Below are 25902 nucleotides of genomic sequence, written 5' to 3' on the forward strand. Positions count from 1 at the left end.
CCCAACATCTCACCATACTTAAAACCAAGCTCCAGCATGGGAATCTATCATGGGCAAATATCAGTGTGAAATGCGACTGTCTGGGGTTTTATCAGACGCAGTATTCAAAGTCTGCACGCAAATCTTAATCTCAAAGCACATCATCAATTTCTTTTGCATTATATCCATTTCTTTACCAAGTTTTGTAATAAACAAAGTCTTTAATCAGAAATATTCCCCTCTTCCAGAAGAAAAAGGGGTTTTATGCTTCATTGTCTTTTTTATGTAAGTATAAGTCTGTCCAGCTATTTTATTTTTTCTTAATATCACTGAGAAATTCCATCTTCAAATAAAGTTCAGATAAAGATTTATTTACATACAAACATTTGTGAATTAGGCCTATTTGTTTGTTGTTGTTTATGCAGCCTATTAAGATTGGGTCTTTTTAAAATAATTGTGAAAAATTCAGTTATATGATCTCAAAACTAGCAATGAAGATTTCAAATATTTTAACCTTTTGTGTGTTCTTTTTTATTATAAAGGTGATTCTGCAGCTACAATTGACAAATATTCTCAGACATTTTACAAAATAAAAACAAAAGTATTTATATTTGGAGATATTTTGTTGTTGTCTAAGATGTTCTATTCACTATCATGTTCATAATATGATGCAACTAATTAAATTTCAGTCCAGGGGTTTGTTTGTAATTTTATAGCTTTAGAATTCTAACCTCAAAATCTGCTTTATTTTACAATATACCTCAATGAGGAGAGCATTTCAAGAAAGTATCTAGTCAGTGAGTTTTCTTAACAGGTTTACTGTTGGCCAATCAGATGCAAGGATTATAGCAGCTTATAACAGTTGGTAGTGAAAAGCACTGAATGTGTGCTTCATGAAATACAGGAACATTGAACTGAGTAAATACTGAGAGACTGACATCTTATGAAGATATGAACATGTCATGAATCAATATGGATCCTAATTAATTTCACTTAACTTGTATATTTTCACTAACAACATATTAAAGCACTTTATAATATACAAATCAAAAGTACAATTCATAATCATTTGAATGACACCTTGATTGGGTGCTACACCATCCATCACTGAACACCAAAAAATTAACACAAAGCTGCAGATGGCTCATTTCCACTGCACTTGCAACAATCAACATTGCTTCAAGAAGCATTATCTATAAAGAAAATTAATTAGAATTTTAAATAACAATTGCTGAGACTCTTAAAAATGTTCAATACTTCTTTCATTTTTTCATTGCTCATACTGTCCAATAAGTTATTTATCAGTATTAGGTACCAAAAATTACAAGACATGGGCCAAAATTATTATAATCATGATCTCTTGTTTATTTGTTATTATCAAAAACAATAAGATTAGGTTGAAGTTGAAGATTTTAATTCATGAATAGTCTGTCGCTGATGAAGAGGGATCCTTCAATCAATTTAAAAATTTTAATTGAATAAATATTCCCTATTCAAATTTATGTTTTGATTGGAATCCATGGGATATGGAATGCAATTTTTTTCCTTTTAAATGTTGTCATGTCGTATGCAACATAGATCTGCTCTACGGGTAAAACATTTGATTATTTTTTCTCTAAAAACTCGCTACGATTCATTCATAACCAATTTTCTCAAGTAAACTGAATATCCAGCCAACATAAAGCTAGTGTGGTTTCTAGTTTATTAGGATGCATGTAAGAAGAACCCAGTGTGAGCTCAACCTAAGAGTGAGTACTAATACCCCATGCTATATGTGACGATAGCCTGGGGAGTTTGTATAAACAAGCAACTAGATAGCAACCGCTTCAAACCTCACCTCCATAGGTGTTTTCACACCTGCCCCAATCATGAAAAATACCTGGTATTTTCCAAGTTTAAAGGCAAAGTACTAAAATATTAGTCTAAAAAAGTGCAGGTATTTTTCAAAGATACAAGAACTTTCACAGCAACTTTTTCCAAGTTCACATGTATTTGTTTAACTTTGAAAGGTGCAATTGAAATAAATTATCAAGTATTTAATTGAGCTGGTATGAATAGACCTACAGAGAAATGTAAGAACTGGATGACTGGAACCTGTTACACACTCATTGACAGAGAAACTGGTTATTTACTTGACGTTTGAAAGCAAATGTCAGAGGGAGTGTTATCACCCAGGAGCATGACAATCAAAGCAGTGTTTAAGTCTAGCCAGGGAGTGAAATGCTAATTCATAATGAGTTTGATATTTGATTTGAAATAAAATCATTTTATCAAATGACAACCAGACAATACCTTGGTAATGTGTCAACAATGAAGAACATTAAAATAGTGCTAAACTTTGCAAGCTCACTCACTGGAGTAGACAATGCGGTCAATTATTCATAAGGTGCAGAGGTGTTGAGTTAAAACTTTTCTTCATATTTCATATTTTTCAAAATCTCTAAAAGCATTCAAATCTATATTAATATCATTGCTATTAATATAATATCATAACAATATTTCTAATATACTTATATTCCATTTATTGTGTAATCAAATCAATTATCACCACAATCATCACTGCCACTACCACCATTATCATCACCACCATCATCAATATCAACCCCATTGTTCCTTCTCTTAACTATGTCTTAAATCAGACTTATTTGGAAATATTATAATTGAATTCAGTTTGCTCTAGATAACAGCCCATCTGCATAGACCGATATCAAGTTTCATTAAGGATGATGATAGGACAAATAACAGTTTCTGCAAACAATTATCTTCACAAAGAATTACAAGTTTGATGAAATATACCAATAAGACATTTTCATATTTTGTTTTGTCTTTTGAAACAATTTCATATTTTATTAACAATCGTTATGTACTGGTAAAAGTTTACCAAGTACTTCTTAGCAATCTGTTTTCTTAATTTTGCAAGCAATTGTGTTTTTATTCATGGGGGCAAAGCAAATCAAGCCATATCCTTCACAAAATACACATATTGGAAGATTTTCATCTTAACAATACTGAAGGGGTTTTCCCTAATATAGGCACATCTGCCTGGAATCATCATCCTAAATTAACATGTTTTTGTAAGTACTGCAATTATTTAGTGTTGTGTCTGGTCCAAGGAATTGCTATAATAACAGTACCTTCCTCCCACCCAAGTCAATTATCTCTCCAGGAAATGTTCCCATCTAGACCTGAGTTTCATAACAAAAAAAATTATATTTCTGAAATCTTGAAGAATGATAGATTCTCAGAAATGAACAAGATGAGTATTCCTGCATTATTTATATTGAAAAATATTTCATTTAAAACTTTGAAACAAAGACTAACACTGGTTCAGTGTTTTATTCTTATTTCCCTGTTACCTTCTACTGTTCTTACATTATTTGTCAATTTTTCTAGTTGTCAAGGGCAGCTCTAGGGTGCTTTGATTGATGGGATTGGAAGATGACCTAAATGTTTTTTTGTCTGACATCCACTTCTGTAAAACTATCATAAAGTTCTACAATGTCTGATAATTCAACATTATGCAATCTTTCATTAATAATTGAGTTTAACATTTGCTTATTTGATTGTGAAGACCTTCTTAAATAATGATAGTATGGCTTTTGGAGCAAGATCAGAAAATTCTGTAGTTTTCAACAGTGGTTTTACTTTTTCATGATGTCTACTTGCAATTTCACCAAGAAATCTGTCTTTACATGTATACAATCAAATCACTGCAGTAGTGAAGTCCCTCGTAAAATGCATAGAGAAGTAAAGTTGAAGGGATTTTCCCTACTCTGGCCAAGAAATCACAAATAAAAAAAGAACAATGAAGGTCAATTGGCTCAAGTGATGCTATTTTCCTCCGACCCCACTTTATTCACCTTCCAAGAGAAAGTAAATCTTAAAGTATATTCAAGGCATTTAGAAGATGCATAGCAGGAGACCATTTAGAGAGTGACAGAACGCTATTGTAATTGTTATCTGCTGAATATTCTATCTTTGCAGGTTTCACAGATACTTACTAAGAAACCACAATGACAATGAACATGATTATATTGAAAGAGTACCACTGCAGATAGTAATTACCATACAGGAATGCCAATTTCCTGCATGCCAGAGGGGTCGTCTTCGCAGAATTCAACAATAAATTTCATAATTCCCATCTGTTTTCACTTTTACACTAAGCTACAAAGTACATCAGATAGATGATAAAATATTTCAACAAAAATTCATCCATATGGCTGCATCTATTTTCATTTATTCAATTTCATTAAATGTCAGATCACTTTAAATTGAAAAATGCTTAATATGCAACTCATTATTAAAGCATTGAATGATTTATTGAATTAAATTATACCCCTCTAAACAGGAATGTGTCCATAATATATTGTTTTCATAGTTACTATTTGTTTGATTGTATCCAATCAGAAGGAAAACTTTATCTTCAGTTGAGCAATTTAATTTCTGACTCTCAAATGGGCTGTGTCATCACATTGGGTTGTCGTGTTGGGTTAGACAGTCACGAAACCCAACCATTAAAAAAAAAGGGCAACCTTAATTCCTAAGAGTTAAAGTTCAATTTACCCAATGTTTTGTGAAAATTATAGCAAAATTCTTGGTAAACTTGACGCATCGTTTCAGGAATTTAAGGGGCCCTTTTCTCATATGGTTGGTTATATGAGATTGACGACCCAACGCGATAAGCCAATGTGATGGTACAAGCTCTCAAATGTTGGCAAAGTTTCCTAGGTTATATTTCTTGAAGTTAAAAACTGTCTTTAACTAGTTGAAGTCATAAGAGCTGACTATTCAAGGTCTACTAGTGATATTAATTCATTGACTACTAAATTTCCATTTATAATAAATATATGTCATATCAAATTGGATAAAACAAATATTTTTGATAAATCAAAATAATAATCATGTTTTTGACACTTTGTATATTTTCAGTTGCTATAGCAATGAATATGTTACATATATATTTTGTTTTGTTTTCTGTGGAAGTGAATAAAAACAGATTTAAATATGGTTTATACAGAGCTCATCTGCCTCCAATAACAAAAGGGGTTTATTTTTCAATTTAATGGTTTACTTACGTCATACATGATGTCCGTCCACCCCTCCATGGTGATACATTGAAACACTGTTAGCATGGCAAGTCCAATGTTATCAAACGTTGTGATGCCATCGTTTGGACCCTCCCAGTATTCATAGCAATCCGTGTTGTTGATTCCATTCTCCATGAGATCCGCACACTTGAATCCACTCCCACACGGATGAGGGTCGTCCATCGCTATTATAGCTGTCAAAGTCAAAACAAAATGAATTATTTCAAAACAATATCTTGACCATCTCCATTATTTATTACATGTTTTCTCCACCTCCATACCACATTTCAATCTCCTTGCTTCTTGTAGAAGAGCATTAACTCAAAGCAGAGGTATATGAGCCATCGCCCCTCTCATTCACCATCCCTATGGTGCAGAGTTTTGCACCTCTGGCAGGGATCAGCATTACCTCTGACAATATATCAAGATTTATTGAAGGCAAAATGAACTTTGATATCTTTATTAATCAGGCAAATTAAAAGGAAATTCCTTATGGTTGTGGTCTTTCCATGCGGTGTGATTACAGCTTAATGCTTACATTTCAAGTTGTTTATCTAGAATCCAAACTTCAGATGGAAAAAAATCTGTACTGAAGAATGCAAAAATGTACTGATACTGCAAGAGACTATTTTGTTTTGATTGTTGTGAAAGCAAGTAGCACTCACAGTCGAAAACTTCCAATTCAAAGTTTACAACTGTCAGGGAAAGATGAAAGTAACTTAAGCAATCATGCACTAATGTACATACCTATTTTGAAGCACAGAGAGAAACAAGGAAATTATGCATTATACAATTTCAACAATATCATCATTAGTATAATCATTATCATCCTTATTATCATCATTTAAAATCATTAAAGTTCAGTACCCTTTTTACATCACCCACACTTAGCTTATCTTATCACTCTTTCCTTTCTGATCTCACATTCCATGCTCTGTCCAGCCACTCACCTGAATGCTAAACATACTATACCCCCCTCTCTCTCTCCCTCTCTTGACTCTTTTCTATTTAAACGAAGCAAGAATAGGCAGCTAGATAGTGAGAATCGCTGAAGGGTAGTTGTCAAGGAGATAGAAAAGCAAATGTGTGGAAGGTAGAGTGCCAAGCAGGGCTAGGATGGTGTTAAGGAGAATGTCTTAAAGGGTAACGGGAGGAGATGAGAGACACATGGGGGCAGAAGACTGATGCATAGCCGCTCTGAAGATGGCCAAAGGGGATATGAAATATAGTATATTGGATAGGCTTTATTGCTATAAAATCACCAAGAGAAAAATATGACAAATTTTAATCAATAGTGACGACAACATTCATCAAAATCTTTATTGGTCTATTCTCTCAATTTTTCAACTTTAAGTGATAGCATTTTTCCTTTTTTTTTCATTATAATTTTTACCCCTAAAGAAACCAACCATACATGCAAAAAAGGTTTTAAAAAGACTTGGAAAGGCCAGTGATGATGAAAAAGAATTGTGTTATAGAATGTACACAATTAAACCTTTCTGGTAATTATTTATTGTATCAATTATTGCAGTGCGTAAGAGAAAATATAGAAACACCAAGAGTTACATACAGGTGAAAGCAGCGGAAGACGGGAGAAAGTTGAACTGAGGTGAGCTGATCTAGACGAGCCCCCTAAGCTTCCCCTACGCCAGTACACTTACTTGTGTCCTTGTAGTAACACGTTTTATGCATATACTCCATGAAAAGTTCCAGACCAATTACAGCATAGATGATGATGACGAAGATAACGAGGAGGGCAATGTGGAGGAGGGGCACCATGGCACGGAAAATGGAATTCAAAACAACTTGTAAACCTTGATTGGAGGAAAGAAATCTAGGTTAGTATGTTGACAAGCAAAAAAAACCAAAAACACATTGACAGCATAATTTCTTGTTTCAATTAAAATTTTCTATTTTCCTTTCCCTCTTCCTTGTGTTACTTACTATTAAAAAATATTACAGAGTCATTAATTCTTCCCTGTGCAATTAGCAGTAGATCATTTATTATTTGATGATGATCAATAATTTTCAAAAATATAAATCAACAGGTCAGAGCTTTACCTTGATCAGTGATCATTTAGTACATATGGAAAATACTCTGACAGTTTTCATGACATTTTTAAAAAGCACATCAGTAACAAGGGTGCCAGGAATTAGATTTTTGGACCTTGTCTATTAACAAATGAATTCACACATGCATTAATGGCCCTCCACAAATATTGATTGCTCCAAATACGTGAACACCAGTGAAAGGAAATCAAATGTCACCACTCTTCGAGACGAGGGGCCCCCGACTGTCCGTTCTCAATGATTAGAAATAACAGGGTGAAAGATGGTGTGAACTTGATTCCTACAACAGGAGATATATATCCCAATGTTTGTAAGATATACTCAACATAAAAAGATGCATATATATCAGACTACAAAAATATACAGTTACCTTATAAGATAGAATTTGTAAATAATAACAAGTTCAATATTTTTCCCTTCCAAAAAATGACACCAAAATACTACTTTACCTTTGCTCTACATAACAATAACATCAAATCCCCCATGTTGTCTGAATATTTTTAACACCATTCATCATGAACATAATGTTGTTCCTCGTGAGTAAACTTTCATTTTGTCAAGTACATTAGACAGCAATAATAAGCTAAATTATTTAAAAAAAAGAGAATTTCAAACATTAATAAGATAAACTCCTTGGGAACAATCTACTTCAGAAGTCAGGGCATTATTTGATTTAGACTTACTTGGTACCCCTGAAACTAGACGTAGAGGCCTGAATACTCTGAAGGCGCGTAGAGCTTTAACATCAAAATTGTTGTTCTCGACATTTCGTAATGATAAAATTGTACTTATAACCCTGAAAATGGAAGCATAATCATGTCAAAATCAATTAGTTTATTTTTTTTTAAATAAATATTTACAATATTTCTTTCTGTCAAACATTCTGATCCTGAAAACTTTTACTTATTCTTCTAAGATCTAAACTTGAATCACTGTACAATTATACAATATAAAAATGAAAAAATATAAAGAAATATGCTGTATGGTTTGGTCCATGATAATACATGTACATTCCGAAGGTGTTTAAATCATATTCAAAGCAGTCTAAATATAAAGTAAAAAATAACTATCTTATAGAAGTGCAAAGTCAGTATTGAGATTTGAACAAATGTTAAAAATACAAAAAAAGAGAGAGAAGAAAAATGTTAATATAGAAATTCAAAAGGAGAATTTCAATAGTACAGATAGATGGTAATTGAGAATCGTATTGATCTTACAAGAGAAAGATAGGGGTAATGAAAAGAGGGATTCAGATGAAATCTTGAAACCTGGGGACAGGCTTAAGTTATTCCCAGCAGCAAGTAAACAGGAACCTACTTGTGGGAAAGTGATAAAGCATCATCGATTCACCTCCTTAATCCAGAGGCGTACCATTCTTTCAGATATGTACAAGAGTAAGACCTAAATCCCTCCTAAAATACTTCTTTAACCTCTAACATGAATCTTACTATACATCAATTACTAATTGACTTCACCTTGGAAAACTTTAAAATGTAACAAAGCCTCAATTTCTCATGGTTTCTATTAATTTGCATCCAAACAAAAAAATTGTTATCTCCACTTTCCACCCCCTACCCAAATTAATAACAGTGTTCATGCATTACCCCAGATATATCCAATAGTAAAAAAAGAAAGACCTGGGCATAAGTTGAAACAGAGCCAGAAGGAAAGATAGAGTCAATCAAACAATAGTCTTACCCTACAGCTACGATGAGAAAATCTAATATATTCCATCCGTTTCGTAGATACGCGCCTGGATGGAAGAGAAAGCCTTGGGCACATATCTTTAGCAGAGCCTCTATCAGAAAGATAATGAGGAAGGCATATTCTACGTATTCCTGTAGCAAATAAAGAAAGTGAAAATAAAGAGAGAAAATGTATTCAACATTACTGGTGGCAATCCTAAGAGTGTAATTATTCATTGAAATATAGATATAGATAAATTTATGGTACATCAATAATACCAAAACTTCAAATATACAGTCAAATTAATACATTTTAGGGAATCTACTTACTTATCATATAATTGAATTACAGTAACAATCATGGAAATAGTTTAACAAAAATGTACATTCCAAAAGGTCAATTGAATATAGTTCAATTTAAAAATCAAAGACAGCACACCAAACTCCCAGGGGGGCTACTCAAATTATAACAAGATACCTATGTGCCACACCAAAGTCGAAAATAGGAGGCTCTGGCATTGAATATTTGTTTTAAAAATGGGGGTCTCCAGAACGGCACTTGAATCAACGATTGCTAAAAATTCATTGCTCAGGAACTGACCACATCAAAAATGGGGTCTCCGAAATTCGTATGACTCAGCGTCGACCGGCTTAGTAGTTCATGATGGGCGCGCACTGGAACGAGAAACCACAAATTTGAAGGTCTCTTGAACGGGGAAAAATAGGAATTTCTATGGCTTTCTAAATTGGTGATGCTCTGGAACAGAAATTTAGGCTGAAAATGGGGGTCTGGACCGCGACACATACGTATCATACATTTATGTTAAGTAGCCCCCCCCCCCCCCCCAAACTCTCTCTCAAAAAAATTATAGCACATAGCTAGACTGTGAATTAAATCAAACTAAATTAAACTGGACTTTAGAATACAGAGCCAAATAACAAAAAAAGTCAGATATTCCACACAATCATAGTGTATAAAATCAAAATGAACATGAAGCATTAAAGGTCTCAAATTTTCCTTTATGAAAATTCCTTGAGGAATGGCAGAAATCGAACGGAAATAAAACTTAATCAACAAAGTCTCAGTGCTAATTTTTCATTCTGAATCGACTCAAATTAAATGATGCAAAGGACCAAGATGGTAAAAGAACTCGACCAATAAATTGCCTGGAATCAACCCCATTCATAATTTTCCCTGCCAAGACAAAAATAAGTCAGCTCAACTTGAATGAACTCTGGCTTTAATTGATTGTACTCAATTATAACCAATCAATATCTATGACGTAGACAGAACAAAGACACCCAAAAGTAAATAGCAGGCTTGCCGAGATGGGGAAAAACATGGACATATATCGTACACATTATTTTCATCACGGAAGAAATCTAATTCCTGTACGGTGATGGCAAAGGCGTGTTTCTCAAGGTCACTTTGAATGAATTATTGATTGAGGCCATTATATAAAAATCATAAGAAATCCTTATATGATGTCAGTAACACTAATTATGATGATCTATGGCTGGCTAGTAATAATTTTCTCATAGTTTATTATAGAGCCTTCAGCAACAAAGCTGCATGCCACATGCATTAAACATTTCTTAAACAGACTACAGTAATGATCTAATTAAAATCATCCAAGAGGTGCTAATTTCTTGTAAAAGATAAAAAGAAAATGATATAGACTTTGGTGTGGCAATAGGTCTTAAATGGCCAGGGGTGGAAAATCTGACAATATGAGATCATCGTTGAACCTTATGGGGTATTTTTTTAGACGGTTTTGCTTTGATTAAGAGTGAGATTCAGTTTCTATTTTTCAGTCTTTCTGTTGTTTATTCCAGATGCCAGATCATGTAGGCACCTTGCTTTGAATAAATGAATAAAGAGAAGGGCAAACCTGCCTCAGAAGTAGGACAGTTCCTTCCTCTTTAAGCGTGACCCACTTGGTTTACTCATTTCATTCTTCATACTGTAACAATAATGGATTATGTAACACTGCATTCGATAATTATAATAATAATAATGCATGCCTATATCATTCATTTTCCAATTTGGAGTTTATTTCTCTTTTTGTGAAGATCTCTCAGTTAACTCTTCATATCTCAACCAATAGGATTTTAGCTACATTATCAGATAAGCGTATTAAGCATCATTACAAATTACATTATAAAGACTGTAATGTTTTTTGTCACACACACAATATGGATTTACTATTTTTAATATTGAAAACTATTTCAGCAATCATGAACACTGATATCATAATACTTTTTTTACACACATAAAAAAAATGATGTAAACTAGTCTCTTTATTTGACCGACATAAACTATATTAAATAAAACTTGATAAATTCAGGACATTTCATGAACCATGTAGGAAAGCACTATAAAACCACCACAATTTTGTATTGTGTAAATAATCTCAACAAATAACCCCTAACACCAATGAATCCCTTCAGGGTTATTTCTTAAGGCAACTATCTCTAATAGCAAGTCAACTTGGCTCAATACTACATTCTCCATTGCACACACCACACACACCACACACTCGCAGAGAGAATGGATGACATAAGGGCCATGCTTCACAGCAGTGGAAAACCTCTCCCCAGCTTACAGGCATACAAATGGAGAGTATCTGGTTGTCATGGAAACCTGATATTAAGATGCAGCAGACTTCCTGCTCCAGGCTTCACAAAGCTGGAATATGCTTTTGTGGTGCAATTAGATTGGCATTAATATGACTTTTCAAAGCCTTTTCTTCTTCCCATTGTAAAAAAAAAAAAACTACTGACAACATATGGGCCTAAGCCCAGAGAATCGAGAACAGTCAGATGTAGTATAAAATTTAACATCACTAGATCGATGGGTACTTTCTGAAAATGATCAGTGAATTATCTTGCAGTTTTTATATGAGACTATGATTATCATTCTGTCAGCCTTCTTACACTCTTACATCATGCTGAAAAGCATTCTTCATTGTTTCTCCTCTCATAATACAAGCGCTCCCTTGCACATGGGTCAGCAAACTTTGCAGAATGCATTTTTTTAGGTACCAAAATGATTGAGATGAATTTATTTCAAACTATGTACATGCTCTCTTGTTTTGCATTACGCAATATAAAAGAAAAAGAACAAATAACCATTATCATTATCATGTAATCATTATAATTACAATAAATAAATTATGATATTGTCTGTTGTATTTACCATGAGGGACATATTTCACATAGATACACTTGTATATTCCTGTATGTTTTCTGCTGTTATACATGACAAGGCTGATGCAGAAAAAAAAATTTAACTTAAATCTAAACTGACTGTGTGCCCTTTAATACTGCCTATGATGTACACATCTCTTGGGAAGTGAATAGAACTGGGATGATCTATTTGTATTTCTTTTTATAAAGTAAAACATCAAGATGAAAAATGCTAAATGTAATTACACTTACCTCCTTCAAACTTCATTTTGTGAAACTTAATGAGACGAATGAATTACTTACTCTGGGTTTTTCCTTTATACTTTTATTCTTGTTTATATAATTTCATTCAGTGAGATGTTTTCATAAACATAACAAATATAAAGGGAAAAGGCAATATAATTGATTGCATCATTATACTTGCTGTTCTTGTAGAGTGTGCATCTACTCCACCTAATAGCTTCATGCAATACAAAGCCTGAACTCAGATGGCAATAGATTGTATAATTAACTCATGCATGCATTGCTTGTGCAATATTATCATACCAATCAGCAAACTCATCAGTTATGAGGTAGGATGGAAAATGGTAAGTATTATGAAATTCTGCGACCATATAGGTTCTGAGGATGAAAAGAGGAGAAATTCATTAAACTACACTAAAGTATGTTAGGTCATTAGGCAACCTGAATTTGAATGCAAATTGAGGCAAATCGAGGGTAGAGTATTACGTTGAACTGAAGTGTGTCATTTATCTAGCCATACTGATTTACTGCCTAGTATTGATTTGTCTCAAGTGGATTGTAGTGTTTTAATCCTTTAAATGTATTGATTACGGTTTCATAACAAACCCAACAGACCAATGTGAGAGAAAAACCAATCTAGTGCTTCAAGTGGAGAGTCCGTTCTTGTTCTAAATTTATTTATGGCAGAATTACTCACTAAGTTACATGATCATGCATTCTAAAAAAATGTGTTTACAACAGGATGGGTATGAACTAACAATGAATTAATCATGATCTTGTAATCAGTGCATATTTTACATTTAAGTAGCTTTACAGCACAAGACACTATACCCTGATCTGATATTTTACAGCAATTAACACTCTTAAACTATACCCTCCATCCAAAGGACTAATCTATGTTTTTATCATTTAGTGGGCCCTTGTATTCACAAATTCTGAATGGTCAATTTTTCTAAGAGATAATGCTTTATTTACTTAATTTTCTTGGTCATAAAGATCAAGCAGGTAATACGAGCCTGTATCACACATTTGATGTTTTTGCTGTTGATGTTTCTATGTTGTATTCATTGTTACACACATGTCCAGAGCTGATTTCAACCATGTAATATGAGGCTGTCTTATGTCCGCATTCAAGCATCGCGCTGCGTACTATTTGCGCAGCAATTTCAATGGCAAAATGCACACTCTCTTGGCTTTGTCATGAATGATTCCTTTCTATATTTATTCACAAATTGCAGGGTTTTACAGTTATTTAGTTCATGGTCTTGACTTTCCCAAATTCTACAATAAGGCTACACTTAAAGTGATAAATTGTTACATCCTGCTTGTTCTTACAGAATACGGGAAAAAGATGTTCTGGTTCCACTTTTTCGGCCTCTGGCCTCACGGAATATGGAACTAGAATGTAGGTATTTCCTGTATTACGTGAACAAGCAGGGTGTATCTAATAATATTCCTGAGTCTTTATTGAAAACAGAACATTTAATTCAAATTCAAATTTCGAGTTTGTATCTATAAATGTCCAACAGAAATCTACATGTTAGTTTAATACATAACTTAACATTAGTAATAAACTTCTTTTCACAGTGAAATAATTCTTTACATCATAAAACACATTCAAAAGCATCTTATAATATCTACTCCATTACTTAAACAATATTTCCGCTCAAATGATGGACGACTATGCCATCATTGCTTTTCTTTATGATCTCCCCTGGGTATGATTTTCGCAAACTAATCGGTCATTCTTTGGATTTCAACAGAGAAAGTCTACAATACCACAACCACTAATGCAATTATTTTACCCACTCTTTTAGAAGTGATTCCAAATAATGATTAAAATAGTACCTCTCAACTAGCAGTTCTGCGGAAATAGAGTTATGATCATATCAAGAGAGAGACAGGAAATTCATACATATTTCAAGATTTCTAAAAATAAGAACGAATATCACAAAACAAAAATGTGCATTGTCATACAGATGTAGAGTGCAATGAGGTATACTAATGTTAGATGGAAAAGTACATGTTAAAGAAGTCACTCTCTGCATAATCTATTTGAGAATGAAGCAGAGTGAATACATACTAAGTTACATTTGACAATCAATGTGAATTAAACAGCCAATGTGAGTAATACTTATACAATATATTGATTGCATCATTTAGCATCCCTCTCTCTTCAATGTTAACTTGCTTATCAACAGAGGCTTAATTATTAGAGCAATTTAATCTACCAATGCCCCCACTCATAATGTTACAAATATGACTCATCCATCAGCACATATGGATCCATCTTTAAATTGAAGTTTGCCCACAGTGTATATGGATTTTGGATGGATGTATGAATTGATGGAGCTGAATCTATCACAACTAAGATTTTGTGTTCTGTTTATTTCTGTTTGATTGCAATTTGTTTTGATTGCAATTATTTCCTTCTAATAGATAAAAAGAAAATGTATTTCATTGTGTGATATTACAGAACAAGTGGAGCACCTCTGGCAGTCTCACCTGCATCATCAATTCAATATAGCAGTGGTGCTGACTTTGAAAACAACTATAAAATAATTATTCACAAAAAACACCATTCATATAATGATACAATACTATGTTCATTGACAATAAATAGCATTTGACCTTGACCATGCAACCCAAGACTTGTCAGTGATACTTGATTACCCCTATATCCAAATTTATAAACTATATCTATAAACTTTGAAAGTTATGACAGCAATCTAATAATTACCTCCAAAATGGCCGAAGTTCATTTACCTTAAATGACCTTTGACTTTAGTCATGTGACCTGAAACTCGCATGAGATGTTTAGTGATACTTGATTACTCTTATGTCCAAGTTTTATGAACTAGATCCATACACTTTCAAAGTTATGATGGCAATTCAATAGATACCCCAACTAGGCCAAAGTTCATTGACCCTAAATGACCTTTGACCTTAGTCACATGAATTAAAACTCAGGCAGGATATTTAGTAATACTTGATTAACCTTATGTCCAAGTTTCATGAACTAGGGTTCATATATATATGTTTTAAGTTATGATGACATTTCAAGAACTTAACCTCAGGTTAAGATTTTGATGTTGATTCCCCCAACATGATCTAAGTTCATTGACCCTAAATGACCTTTGACCTTGGTCATGTGACCTAAAAATCAGGCAGGATATTCAGTAATACTAAATTAACATTACATTTACGTTTCATGAACTAGGTTTATTCACTTTTTAAGTTATGCTGTCATTTTAAAAACTTAACCATAGGTTAAGATTTGGTGTTGATGCTGCTGCCGCCGGAGGAAAAGCAGTGCCTATATATGCTCTCACTCTGCTATGCAGGTGAGACAAAAACTGATCAGCAAAGGAAAGAAATATAAAATTACAATATAATAGTCAAATGACAATCAGTAGGCATAATGACAAAATATGAAGATATGATTAATAAAAGGAAATTAATATACAACAAAATTTTGAAAAGGAAATAATTGGTTTCAAGGTTTGGCTTGAAAGGGTCATATTTACTGCACAGAGTTTTGGAGGAAAAGTTCATCTTCTGTACATTTAAAATTATTATACTTGTATATTACAACAGGTATTTTTGACGACTCAACTTTTTGTATCTATAAATGTCCAACAGAAATCTACATGTTAGTTTAATACATAACTTAACATTAGTAATAAACTTCTTTTCACAGTGAAATAATTCTTTACATCATAAAACACATTCAAAAGCATCTTATTATACTTGTATATTACAACAGGTATTTTTGACGACTCAACTTTTTGTAAATGTACCATCATTCTGCTTGATATACTTATACCTGAGTAACTTATTTGTTTCTTTGTTTTGTTTTGTTCATGCATGTCTGTTATCTTTCTATATACCAGTGGAAAATTTTGTATCTTGTATACTTTTGTTAATGGACTGTAGAAACAAAACCAAGTCATTTAAATAATACATATTAGCATGCATTAATCACGGTGTTTCTCTTTCAAAATGATTGCAAACCCTATTAAAACACTACATTCAATTCAATTCAATTCATTTATTCAACATCCTTCAAAAATATACATTCACATGCACAAGGCTAACACAAGATGGCAAAAAAAGTTTTGGCTTGGATATAACTTATAGTTCTACTGATTGAACTTACTGTGCTTGGGATTCATATTTCTTTAATTTAAGTGTTATCTTCTACATGTATTATGAAAAAGTGGTCGACCCACAGGCCTCTCATGAGCTTTAGTGGAGCATGTATTATGAAACGCACAAACAGCCTACTAGAAACCAGTGGTCCTGTACAGAGCCAATAGAATCATGTCATTTGACAGCTGATAGATTCACGTTTTCCTTTTTAATGGTCATGACAATTCAATCATGTCTTAAAATTAACACAACTCTATGCCCAGTGACTAAGTTTCCAGGGGATAGTGATTACAATACTAGTTATTTCTGCTTTATATCAGAGCAGTGTTGATGCTGGTTATCATCACATAGGTACCTTTTGATTTCTCTAGAAAAGAAAATTGCATGAGAAAACTAATCATTCTAATTATTCAAATCATTTATGTACAGTCAAGTTCATGAGTATACAAAAGCTATATCAAAGTGTTAAAAATCAACTGAACAAAATTTCAAATTATACAATAATCAATTCCAATATATACAGCATGAAAGCAAGAGTGTAAAAACAACTCCTTCCACATAATTTCAGATTTCAGCATGGCTGAAAATGAAGAGATACTTGAGCTATGGTATGAATTGAATTATTCATGTCACATAACAAACTAATTTAAATTCCGAGCATTTGCTCAAATCTGGAATAGAAGTAAGCAATATAAGCCTAGGTTGTAATGGGCAAAGGCAGAATAGGTTCCACTAGCTGACGACTTTTACTACTTCTGACTTTGGAAGAAAAGTATTTCCCTCTGGAAATGAGCAAGGTTGGAAATGGCCTGTATTTCATTTTATCTTTTTGTCAAGTACAACCACTGTAATATTGTATCAACGTAGGAGTTCTATTATTTTATGCAAACATCTTATGGTAAATAAATTTCTCAGTAAATTGTGAATCTCTTAATCAAAGAAACTCCCAAGAAAATATAAGATCAGGGTTAAAGAATGTTCTGCATTCATAAAATGTTTAGGTTTGAGATTCATTTATTGACATCCACTATAATGGCTGATTGAAACATTCACTCCTACATGTATCTTGCTAAATAGAAATTTAACCTTGACAAAACATAAAAATCAGAAAACAGGATGGTGACAGTTTGATTGAAATCAAAAGAAAAGAATCAAGAAAGTTACAGTATTGTATAAATTTTGGTATTTAACAAAAGTATTTCAGAACGGTATCTCAAGACTAAAACTTACAGTATTTCACAAACATATCCGATAAAGGTATTCTATATTAATATTAATCATATCACATTAATTATTAATCATTTCACAGAGAAGTAACTTGTTCATTTTAGTCCTATCCATGATGCGTATTGGAAGTTTTTGAATAGCCAAAAAGCATCTTGCTTGAAACGGAATAATCAAATATTTTACGATAATATATTAAAGGTATTTTTGAAAAAGCTCACATATTTTCATATTGAAACATGCCCTACCCTAGCTCAAGATGTCATGAACTTGTGAATTTTTAGGTCAATTCTAAATTATTTAGAGTGAATACAAGATTCTAGAATTCATACCTTTGTTGTTTGTGAATTCATTTCATAAACTTCAGTCCATAGTTTGCAAATCTGCTTCTCTCATTTTTTCCCCTTTCTTTCTAAGTACAACTTACCATCAGGGTTAGATTTCCTGTTAATTAGGACCTACACATGCTGTGGGCTTGTTGCAGAATGAGTTGCAAAATAAGCATAAATTTAGCTCAAGTGCAATTAGATTTTCATCCAATCAGAAGCACACATTTTGGACTTCAGTTTGATTTTTGGGTCACATTTCATTATAGGTTCAACTCTTTCTGCATATCCGGCCCCTGATCAGTATGAAGGTGGATTTGGATTGAGCCATCATCACTTTACACAAAATTTCAATCTTGCATACATATCAGAATTGATAACATTTCTCTGTAAAATTATTTTGTTGCTGTCTGTCAAGATGTCTGATACATATTTTGTGTATGTTATTCTAGAGTTAATGTAAAGATAATGTGACTACGATGTATTGCATTTGATTATAGAATGTGTAAGAAAAATTTCCACATGGTGGAAAACAAAATGACATTGAAATAAAAAATGGAATATACACGATTTCTGGAAGCTCATTTTGTGAATGGTGTCCCTTTAACGCTGAACCTCTGATCCAACATTCCTTTTGTCCACGTCATGAGAGCAAAGGAACAGAGAACCAGACGTTACAGATCCCGGCATGCAAACCTGGGCTGGAGAGGGGCACATACATGAAATACAATCTCTCACTTTCCATCATGGCAACCAACTGTCGTGTCAAGCTGCAGAGAGCAGCACGGATGTATGCCTGCCTGTCTGCCGGATGTATACCAATCATTCTTTCTCATCTATAAATGTTTAGTTTGATTTGACAGGGAGGTGGAGAACTCATCAAAACTCACTAGTTAGTGTTTCTTATCAAGAATGTCAAATAAATCATATCTGATAAGAGTGAGGTATTCATGAAGTCTATGTTGATGACGATTGTCTTACTTGACACTTCCCATATCTCCCAAGAATCTACATATCAATATATTAGAACTTTTTATGCTTACTTGTTGTTTACATGAAAGATATGATAATAACCTTAGGGCCAACATCACAATGCAGAAAAAAGCAAATTACATTAATTACTTTATTCCTTTTCATGCTTATCATTGCTTTAGAAACATTTCCCCCTTTCAGTAATTATCTCGTTTCAAACAAGATGCTCTTGCATGGTCTACCAAAAACTTCAATATGCTTCATGGATGGAACTAAAATAAATTATTTCTCTGTGTATTGTTAGGTTTTGAAATGCTGAATAAGTAAAGATAATAATAACAACAGAAAATAGAAACCAAGTATGTGGCAAGCTCAAGGCTGTACACATATTTTTTTTTTCCTGGGGGGCAGGATGCACAAAATTCTCAAAAAACCTTGAAAGCGAGGGAGGTAAGCGACCAAGCTTGTCATTTAGGCGCTTTGTATTTTTTCAAAGTGAAATTGAAGGATTTTCAAACTTTTGGTGAATTATGGGAAGATTATCAGTAACAAAATGTAGATTCTCAAAATTTCTGAAAGGGCAACTGCCCACTCCGACCCCCCCCCCCATGTTCGGCCATGGGCAAGCTTTACACTGAATGTAAAGACAGGGGAAACATCATTTAACAATGATTCATTTATTATGAATATGGATCCTATAATAAATAGCCATGTCATGAATTAATTTCTATATTGAAATCTACCTAGAGATCAGTGAAAAACTAATAATAATTCTTGGCTCGGCCCAATCATTGTCACATCGTCATCAATAGTTTGCATCTACATCAAATCAGAAGCTCTGCTTTGCTGTGGTTATAAGCTGAGTTTGTGCATGTATCTCAATGGTTTGTGCTTGCTAGCTCGAACATGAATGGTTTAGCCTGATGTGGATTTGACGTCAGATATCTGTTGGGGTAACCCCAGCATCTTTATTGTGTCAAGGACGGATACAGGTGCATGGAAAACATTCAACAAAGTGCAAATATTGACAAGGAAGTTTCTTTAATGACCCCTGTACAAAATGTCTTACACATTTCTATGGTGGACACTACCCGGCAATTTATTTGATTTCTTTCAATATTAAATGAATGTTATACTGAGCTAAGAAACAGACAGGTAGTTTCTTATGAGACTTTTCTTGACACTTGACAAAGTGAATAAAATTTTCTTTTAAAAATTATGAAAAGAATATTCAACAAACTAACTGAATTCTTACTACTAACAAAATAACATATAGGCCTACCATAATATATTTGCCCATCTATATAAACAGGACCTAAGATTGTGTCCTGATATGAACGTACCAACCAACCAAATAATTCAACAAAGGAAAGTTCACTCTTAACATTTTCTTACATTTTGTCATGGACTTTAAGGCCTACATGTTTACTGAAAATGTTGGTTTATTTTCAATTTAATGTAAATATGAATGGGTTTACAAATTCAAAAGGATAAAAAACTAACAAAGATTTTCCAGGTACCAAAATAACAGTTTTATATTGGTAAAAATATAGAGTAAAACATGCAAAATTGATAGGAAAAAATGTGGTACATGAATGAAATATCATAGGGTCATTCTACTCTGTATTTACATGAAGAGAAACCTGCATAAGTGTGCCTCTTCCACAGTAAGATGAAATATTTCTGGGCCTCCTACCCCATACAGAGACAGACTGCTGTGCCTTTCCTAGATCTTGTATGACTACATAATCTCAGTTTATATCTTGCTCTTTGGTATTTACAAGCATGGTTTACTCTTGCGTATGCCGCGCTGTCAGATATCGTTCCACTCACACATTTTGCATGTCAGTAGTGGCATCTTTATACAACAATCTTTTGAGGCTTTTATTTCATCAAATCATGTTGGCACACTCGGAGAAGCTCAAGCATGTAGCTGAATCCAAATCATTCATCAAGTTTGATATCCAGGATCGGCTTGTGTTCGATGATTGTTCTCAAGCAAAGATCTTTTTCTAAGATACTTGTTTCCTGTTTAATAGCTTGAAATTTGGCACGATTCATCATTCAAATATGGTTCAATTTGACTTCAAGTTTCCTATTCCATCCCTACTCTCAACTTTCTCATCAATATTTGTTGTTTTCCACTTTTTTCTTTCTTTCCATTATGTCTCTACCTTTCATTTGTTTATAATAATTTTGAAAGTTCTTTCATTAATCACTTCCCACTTTTCTTCTTATACTTATTTTTCTTTCCCCTTTCTCCTTCTATTTCTTTCATTCTTCTTCATCCTTCTCTTCCTCCTATTCTTCTTATATCATTTCTCCTCCTCCTACTCTTTCTTCTCCTCCAACTTCTTCTTCCATTTCTTCTTTCTTCTTCTTCTCCTCTCCCTTTGTCAAATCAATCATCCTCTTCATGTCCATTGTATTCACAATTCTTATTCCTTCTTCTAATTCCTTTCCCCATATGTATCATAATTATTCTTCTCATGCAATCAGTTCTCCATTTCTAGATACTTTTATCTCCATCTTCTTCTGCTCCCTAAATTGTCTTTGCATTACATATTTTCCTTCCCCATAGATGTCCACTCCAATTTCTGATTTCCTCAGGGAGCAGGAAATATCAAGTAGAAAAGCTTTCTGGGTAAAAAGCCAATTAGCACAACATCTCCGTCACTACACTTACAAACTGGGGGTCAGTTTTTGTATACATGTTACCAGTGGCTACCTGCATCTAGTAAGCATAAACTGACAATTTACTGTCTATGCCATAATACATTTCAACAGTACTGGATCTTTTGTATAATGAAGAAAGGAACTGTTCAGGTAAAAAGGGATAATTATGAAAGTCCTTTTGTAAACATAATTTAACAATACAATTTAAAATAAATGTTTTTAAAATTAGTGTGTGCTCTTTTTATTTGCAATTCTTGGCAAAGAAGTTTGTTTATTTTGCAAAAAAGATATAATACAGTTTAAAAAAAAGTAAGTTATACTAAAATGGATAAGTGTATATTTGGGGCCAATTCAAGTCACTAATGAAAATAAATAAACATCTACAGTTTGAATCATTGAATGTTGGTCTTGTCATAACATACATTGTGAAATCGTCAGCACTCATCCGAATCATCGTATCAGTCAATATTGGTTTTAAAAAATGATTTTGAGATTTTTGAAGAAAATGAAGATGCAAGTCCTACTCTATACATACATGTAATTAACTTTCTAAGCATCAACTTATTTTAGTTTCTGAGATATGTGGGGATTTTCAAGGTGATGCCATACAAAGTTTTGATGCAAAAATCCCATTGGAAAAATGTACTGTAGCGAAGCAAAATGCGCAGTCAGCAAACCATTGTATTTGCAATGCATTGACTTTGCACATGAAAGAATGATACAATATGTTACCGATAATGCGTATTGAAAATGCGGTCAGCGTCGTTATAATCCCTAAGACGTTTTTGTACAGGGAAAATTTAAACTGCTTGTTGCTCTTTTGCTATTTTTTCTCTGATTCTTAGTTTGTTTAAAAATGAAGACAACAATGTCAAGCAATTGCCTTGGTCTTTCCTACCACATATTTTTCTGGCAATGAAAATCTTGTAATACTGGGGACAAATGTGTGGAAATTTTAGCAAACTTTGAGGTAGCTTTTCTGTGAAATGGGTTTGCACTGTCATAACTGTGATACGGTTCAGATGACCATCGCCGAAATATACATCAAGAAGTACATGTAGCATATAAGCTATATGTTATTGTTGTTATTTTGAAAAGGCAAACTAGTCAGTTTTGACTATTGTTGCCTTGTTAATTTGCTTTCCTTTTTTTCCATAACAGAATAATTTCTTTAGTCTAGCTGTTCTGGTTTTATAAGCCAGTCTCAAGTAATAAATAGAGGATCCTAAAACCCACTCTACTGTTCTGCTCTCTCCACAGCTGTGAACATTGCAGAAAGAAATACCTTTATCAAGGTTATCATCATAGATCTAGATCTAGTAAGTTCTCGCATTGTTTATGTTAAAAAAACAATGACAATGGAATCTTGAATGAAACCGGGGGGGGGGGCCATTTCTTCAAGCTGTTTGTAAGTTAGGAGTGAATTTCAGAATGACTGGCGACCCTTACTTGTGGTAAATGATATTGACCATGTTTATTAGTGATTACATGTTAGCATGTAAGAAAGGTTTACCATTCATTCTTAAAGTCAAACTTACGAAGAGCTTTATGAAACATCCACCAGAGCACACTAAAAATTGCCAACAAAGAGAAACACACATGGACACATATAGTATTATTGATTGGAAAGGGACTACTACCCGAGAAAATTAAATGCTTATTTTGTTTTTCATTCATCAATTACTCATTTTCTATACCAGGATTCACTGACAAATACTTTTTTTTCTTTCTAAATAAATACATATGTTTGATTGGTAACTTTGTAGCATTCTGATCAAACTCATATTCTTGTCACAAATGGGATATTTAGCAAAATACAATTACACATGGGTTTTTTAAATAATTATGAAAAAACCTTGAATGGCTGATAAAGATGACAAAATCTGGTGAAGTGCTTTCGAACAGCATTTTATGTGAGTATGATCTGATAGAAGTGACATGATGTTTCATTAATAATGCAGCAACAAATTACTTTCTGACAACACTGAGACTCCCATGGGTTATAGGCTCTCCTAATGCTATTGACACCAAATAAACACATTCTGCTTCACAACACACACTCTCAATGTGTGTAGACAGGATGGAGATTGAGACCTTGATATGATGTTCAAGTGTCACTGGATGCAATGAGGTGCTGATATACAAATTGTTCATGTGATCAACACATTGGAATACAGGCAATATCTACATAGCTCACCAAACCTTGACAGAATTGTTTATTTGTTTGATAGAATGTATTTCTGCATTCAATGGTACAAAATGATATAGTATTATAGAGAAATTACATATATAAACACTATTCTTTCAAATAAGAAAATATATTTTGGTGAATGCAGAAACTGTCATTATGAATAGGAATTGCGGAGACTAGAGTTTCTTCAGTGGAGTAAGTTTCATTTCTGTATATTAAATAGTTAAACGTATTATTGATCGAACATGTTTCATTTGCCATTGATAAAGAACGGTTGGTGTCATGGCAAAGGCTTGGGGTTTTCATGAGTAGATAGTAACCCATTAAAAACTGAATATCTTTATAGACTTTGTACAGGGATTATTTGGTTCCCACTATCAATGGAGTAACCTATAACACCATATTTTTAATTGCATACAAGGTTCCCGTTGCACAAAAGTTCCTTTTAGAGAAACCATATTATTTGATGGTAACTACCATTGAAAGAATACTCTTTAAAGGAGAATGAAACCCTTGAAACCAGCTGAATCCATATCAAAGAGAAAAATCAAAGAAACATTGTTGAAAGTTTGAGGAAGATTGAATGAATAAGAAAGTTATGAGCATTTGAATGTCGAGATCACTAATGCCATGTAGATCCTCCCATTGGCAATGCGACCAAGATCTGTGATGTCACACACGTACAACTCCCTCATTACTTTAGTACTTATTTCACTTATATTCTCACTTTTATAGTCTATCACAATGTGAGGAGTTCTCTTTATGAGAGGACAAGTACAGAGGTTTTACTACATTATATCATTGATGAATCGTTTGTCATATGATTAGAATGAGCAAAAAGAGATGTTTTGGGGTATATTTTCAGTGTCCAAAAGGGGAGAGTTGTTCAACTGTGACATCATAGATCTTGGTCGCATTGCCAATGGGAGGATCTCCATAGCATTAGTGATCTCGACATTCAAATGCTCATAACTCTTCTATTGCTAGTCCTATTTTACTAAAACTTTTGTTGATCTTATTCTTTGATTTTTCTGCTTTCACAAAAGCTAACTTGCTCCAAGAGTTTCATTCTCCTTTAATAGTCAATCAGAATCAAGATGCAATGCAGGTTGCAAATAGATGGTGTAGCGCCGAATGCGGTGACTGGCAGATACAGTACTAGGCATATAATCCTCCTGCGAATTGTGTTCCCACTTCAGCAGATTCAGTACCAATTTCTCCCGCAATTTCTCTTTGGCAGATATCGTTCTTGCTATCGTTCACGCATGTACCATATGTACATATACATCACGTGGTACGTGGCTGCTAGGCTCCCCCCTCCCGATATTGCCAGAGCCGTGCATGCGCTGCCAAGGGTGACGTGTCATAATGAATACACGTAATCAATCTGAACCAATCTGCCGGGGAACCAAATCTCCAAACATCAAACCGCGTCAAACCTGGCGGATATGGTTCCAAGTATGAACGATATCTGCCGGCATCCGCCGGTGGAACCAAATCCGCCACTACAATGGCACTATAGTAACTGTTTTACCATTTTCCCCTGTGCCGTTATTCAAATACAATAAGCAGTAAAAATTAGCTGAATGCAATCTGAATTCTAAATTGTTTTTATGATCAATAGATTAGTCAATAAACACTGATTGAATAACACAGATATTCCAACAACAGGGACACTGCTGTCATCATGTTTAATGTTCTGTCTACATGTTGAAATCTAAACATGGCTCTCAAACTTCATTTTGATCTTAATATAAACACGCCCCCTCTCTGGAATAGCACTTCAATCAAATACAGTTAAGCATTCTTGGAATTCATCATCTTTGCTAGCAGAACATTTCAAGATTGGTTCCTGGAGTTCCATGACAGTAAAACAATAAATATGGTTTGTTTAGAACGTCCATGATACATTCACATCAAATGGTAATGTCTTGGATCTTAGACAAGAAAACCAATTACATGTTCTGTTAGTAACATCATCATGTAGGAGGAATTTATCAACCAGTATGTATTTGCATATTCTAAAGGGCAATGTGAATATGAATAACCCAATATTTCCATTCATGTCTCTTGAAATATATCACTTTGTATGTACAGTGCATTTTGTA

The 25902-nt window shown here is 33.5% G+C and overlaps 1 protein-coding gene across 1 annotated transcript in view; it reads right to left on the minus strand.

Moving 5' to 3' along the window:
* The window catches only part of LOC129255644 (voltage-dependent L-type calcium channel subunit alpha-1D-like), a 79698-nt gene extending 70729 nt beyond the window's left edge, over window positions 1–8969 (minus strand). Inside the window, exons 1-4 of the mRNA XM_064096972.1 lie at window positions 8835–8969; window positions 7820–7932; window positions 6728–6880; window positions 5055–5260 (exon numbers count right to left, since the gene is read on the minus strand). Coding sequence (XP_063953042.1) covers window positions 5055–5260; window positions 6728–6845 — 324 coding nt within the window. The 5' untranslated portion in view covers window positions 6846–6880; window positions 7820–7932; window positions 8835–8969. The remainder of the gene's footprint in view (window positions 1–5054; window positions 5261–6727; window positions 6881–7819; window positions 7933–8834) is intronic.
* Window positions 8970–25902: the final 16933 nt, after the last annotated feature.

Source organism: Lytechinus pictus, chromosome 3, assembly GCF_037042905.1.
Source record: "Lytechinus pictus isolate F3 Inbred chromosome 3, Lp3.0, whole genome shotgun sequence".
In the NCBI taxonomy this organism is placed as follows: domain Eukaryota; kingdom Metazoa; phylum Echinodermata; class Echinoidea; order Temnopleuroida; family Toxopneustidae; genus Lytechinus; species Lytechinus pictus.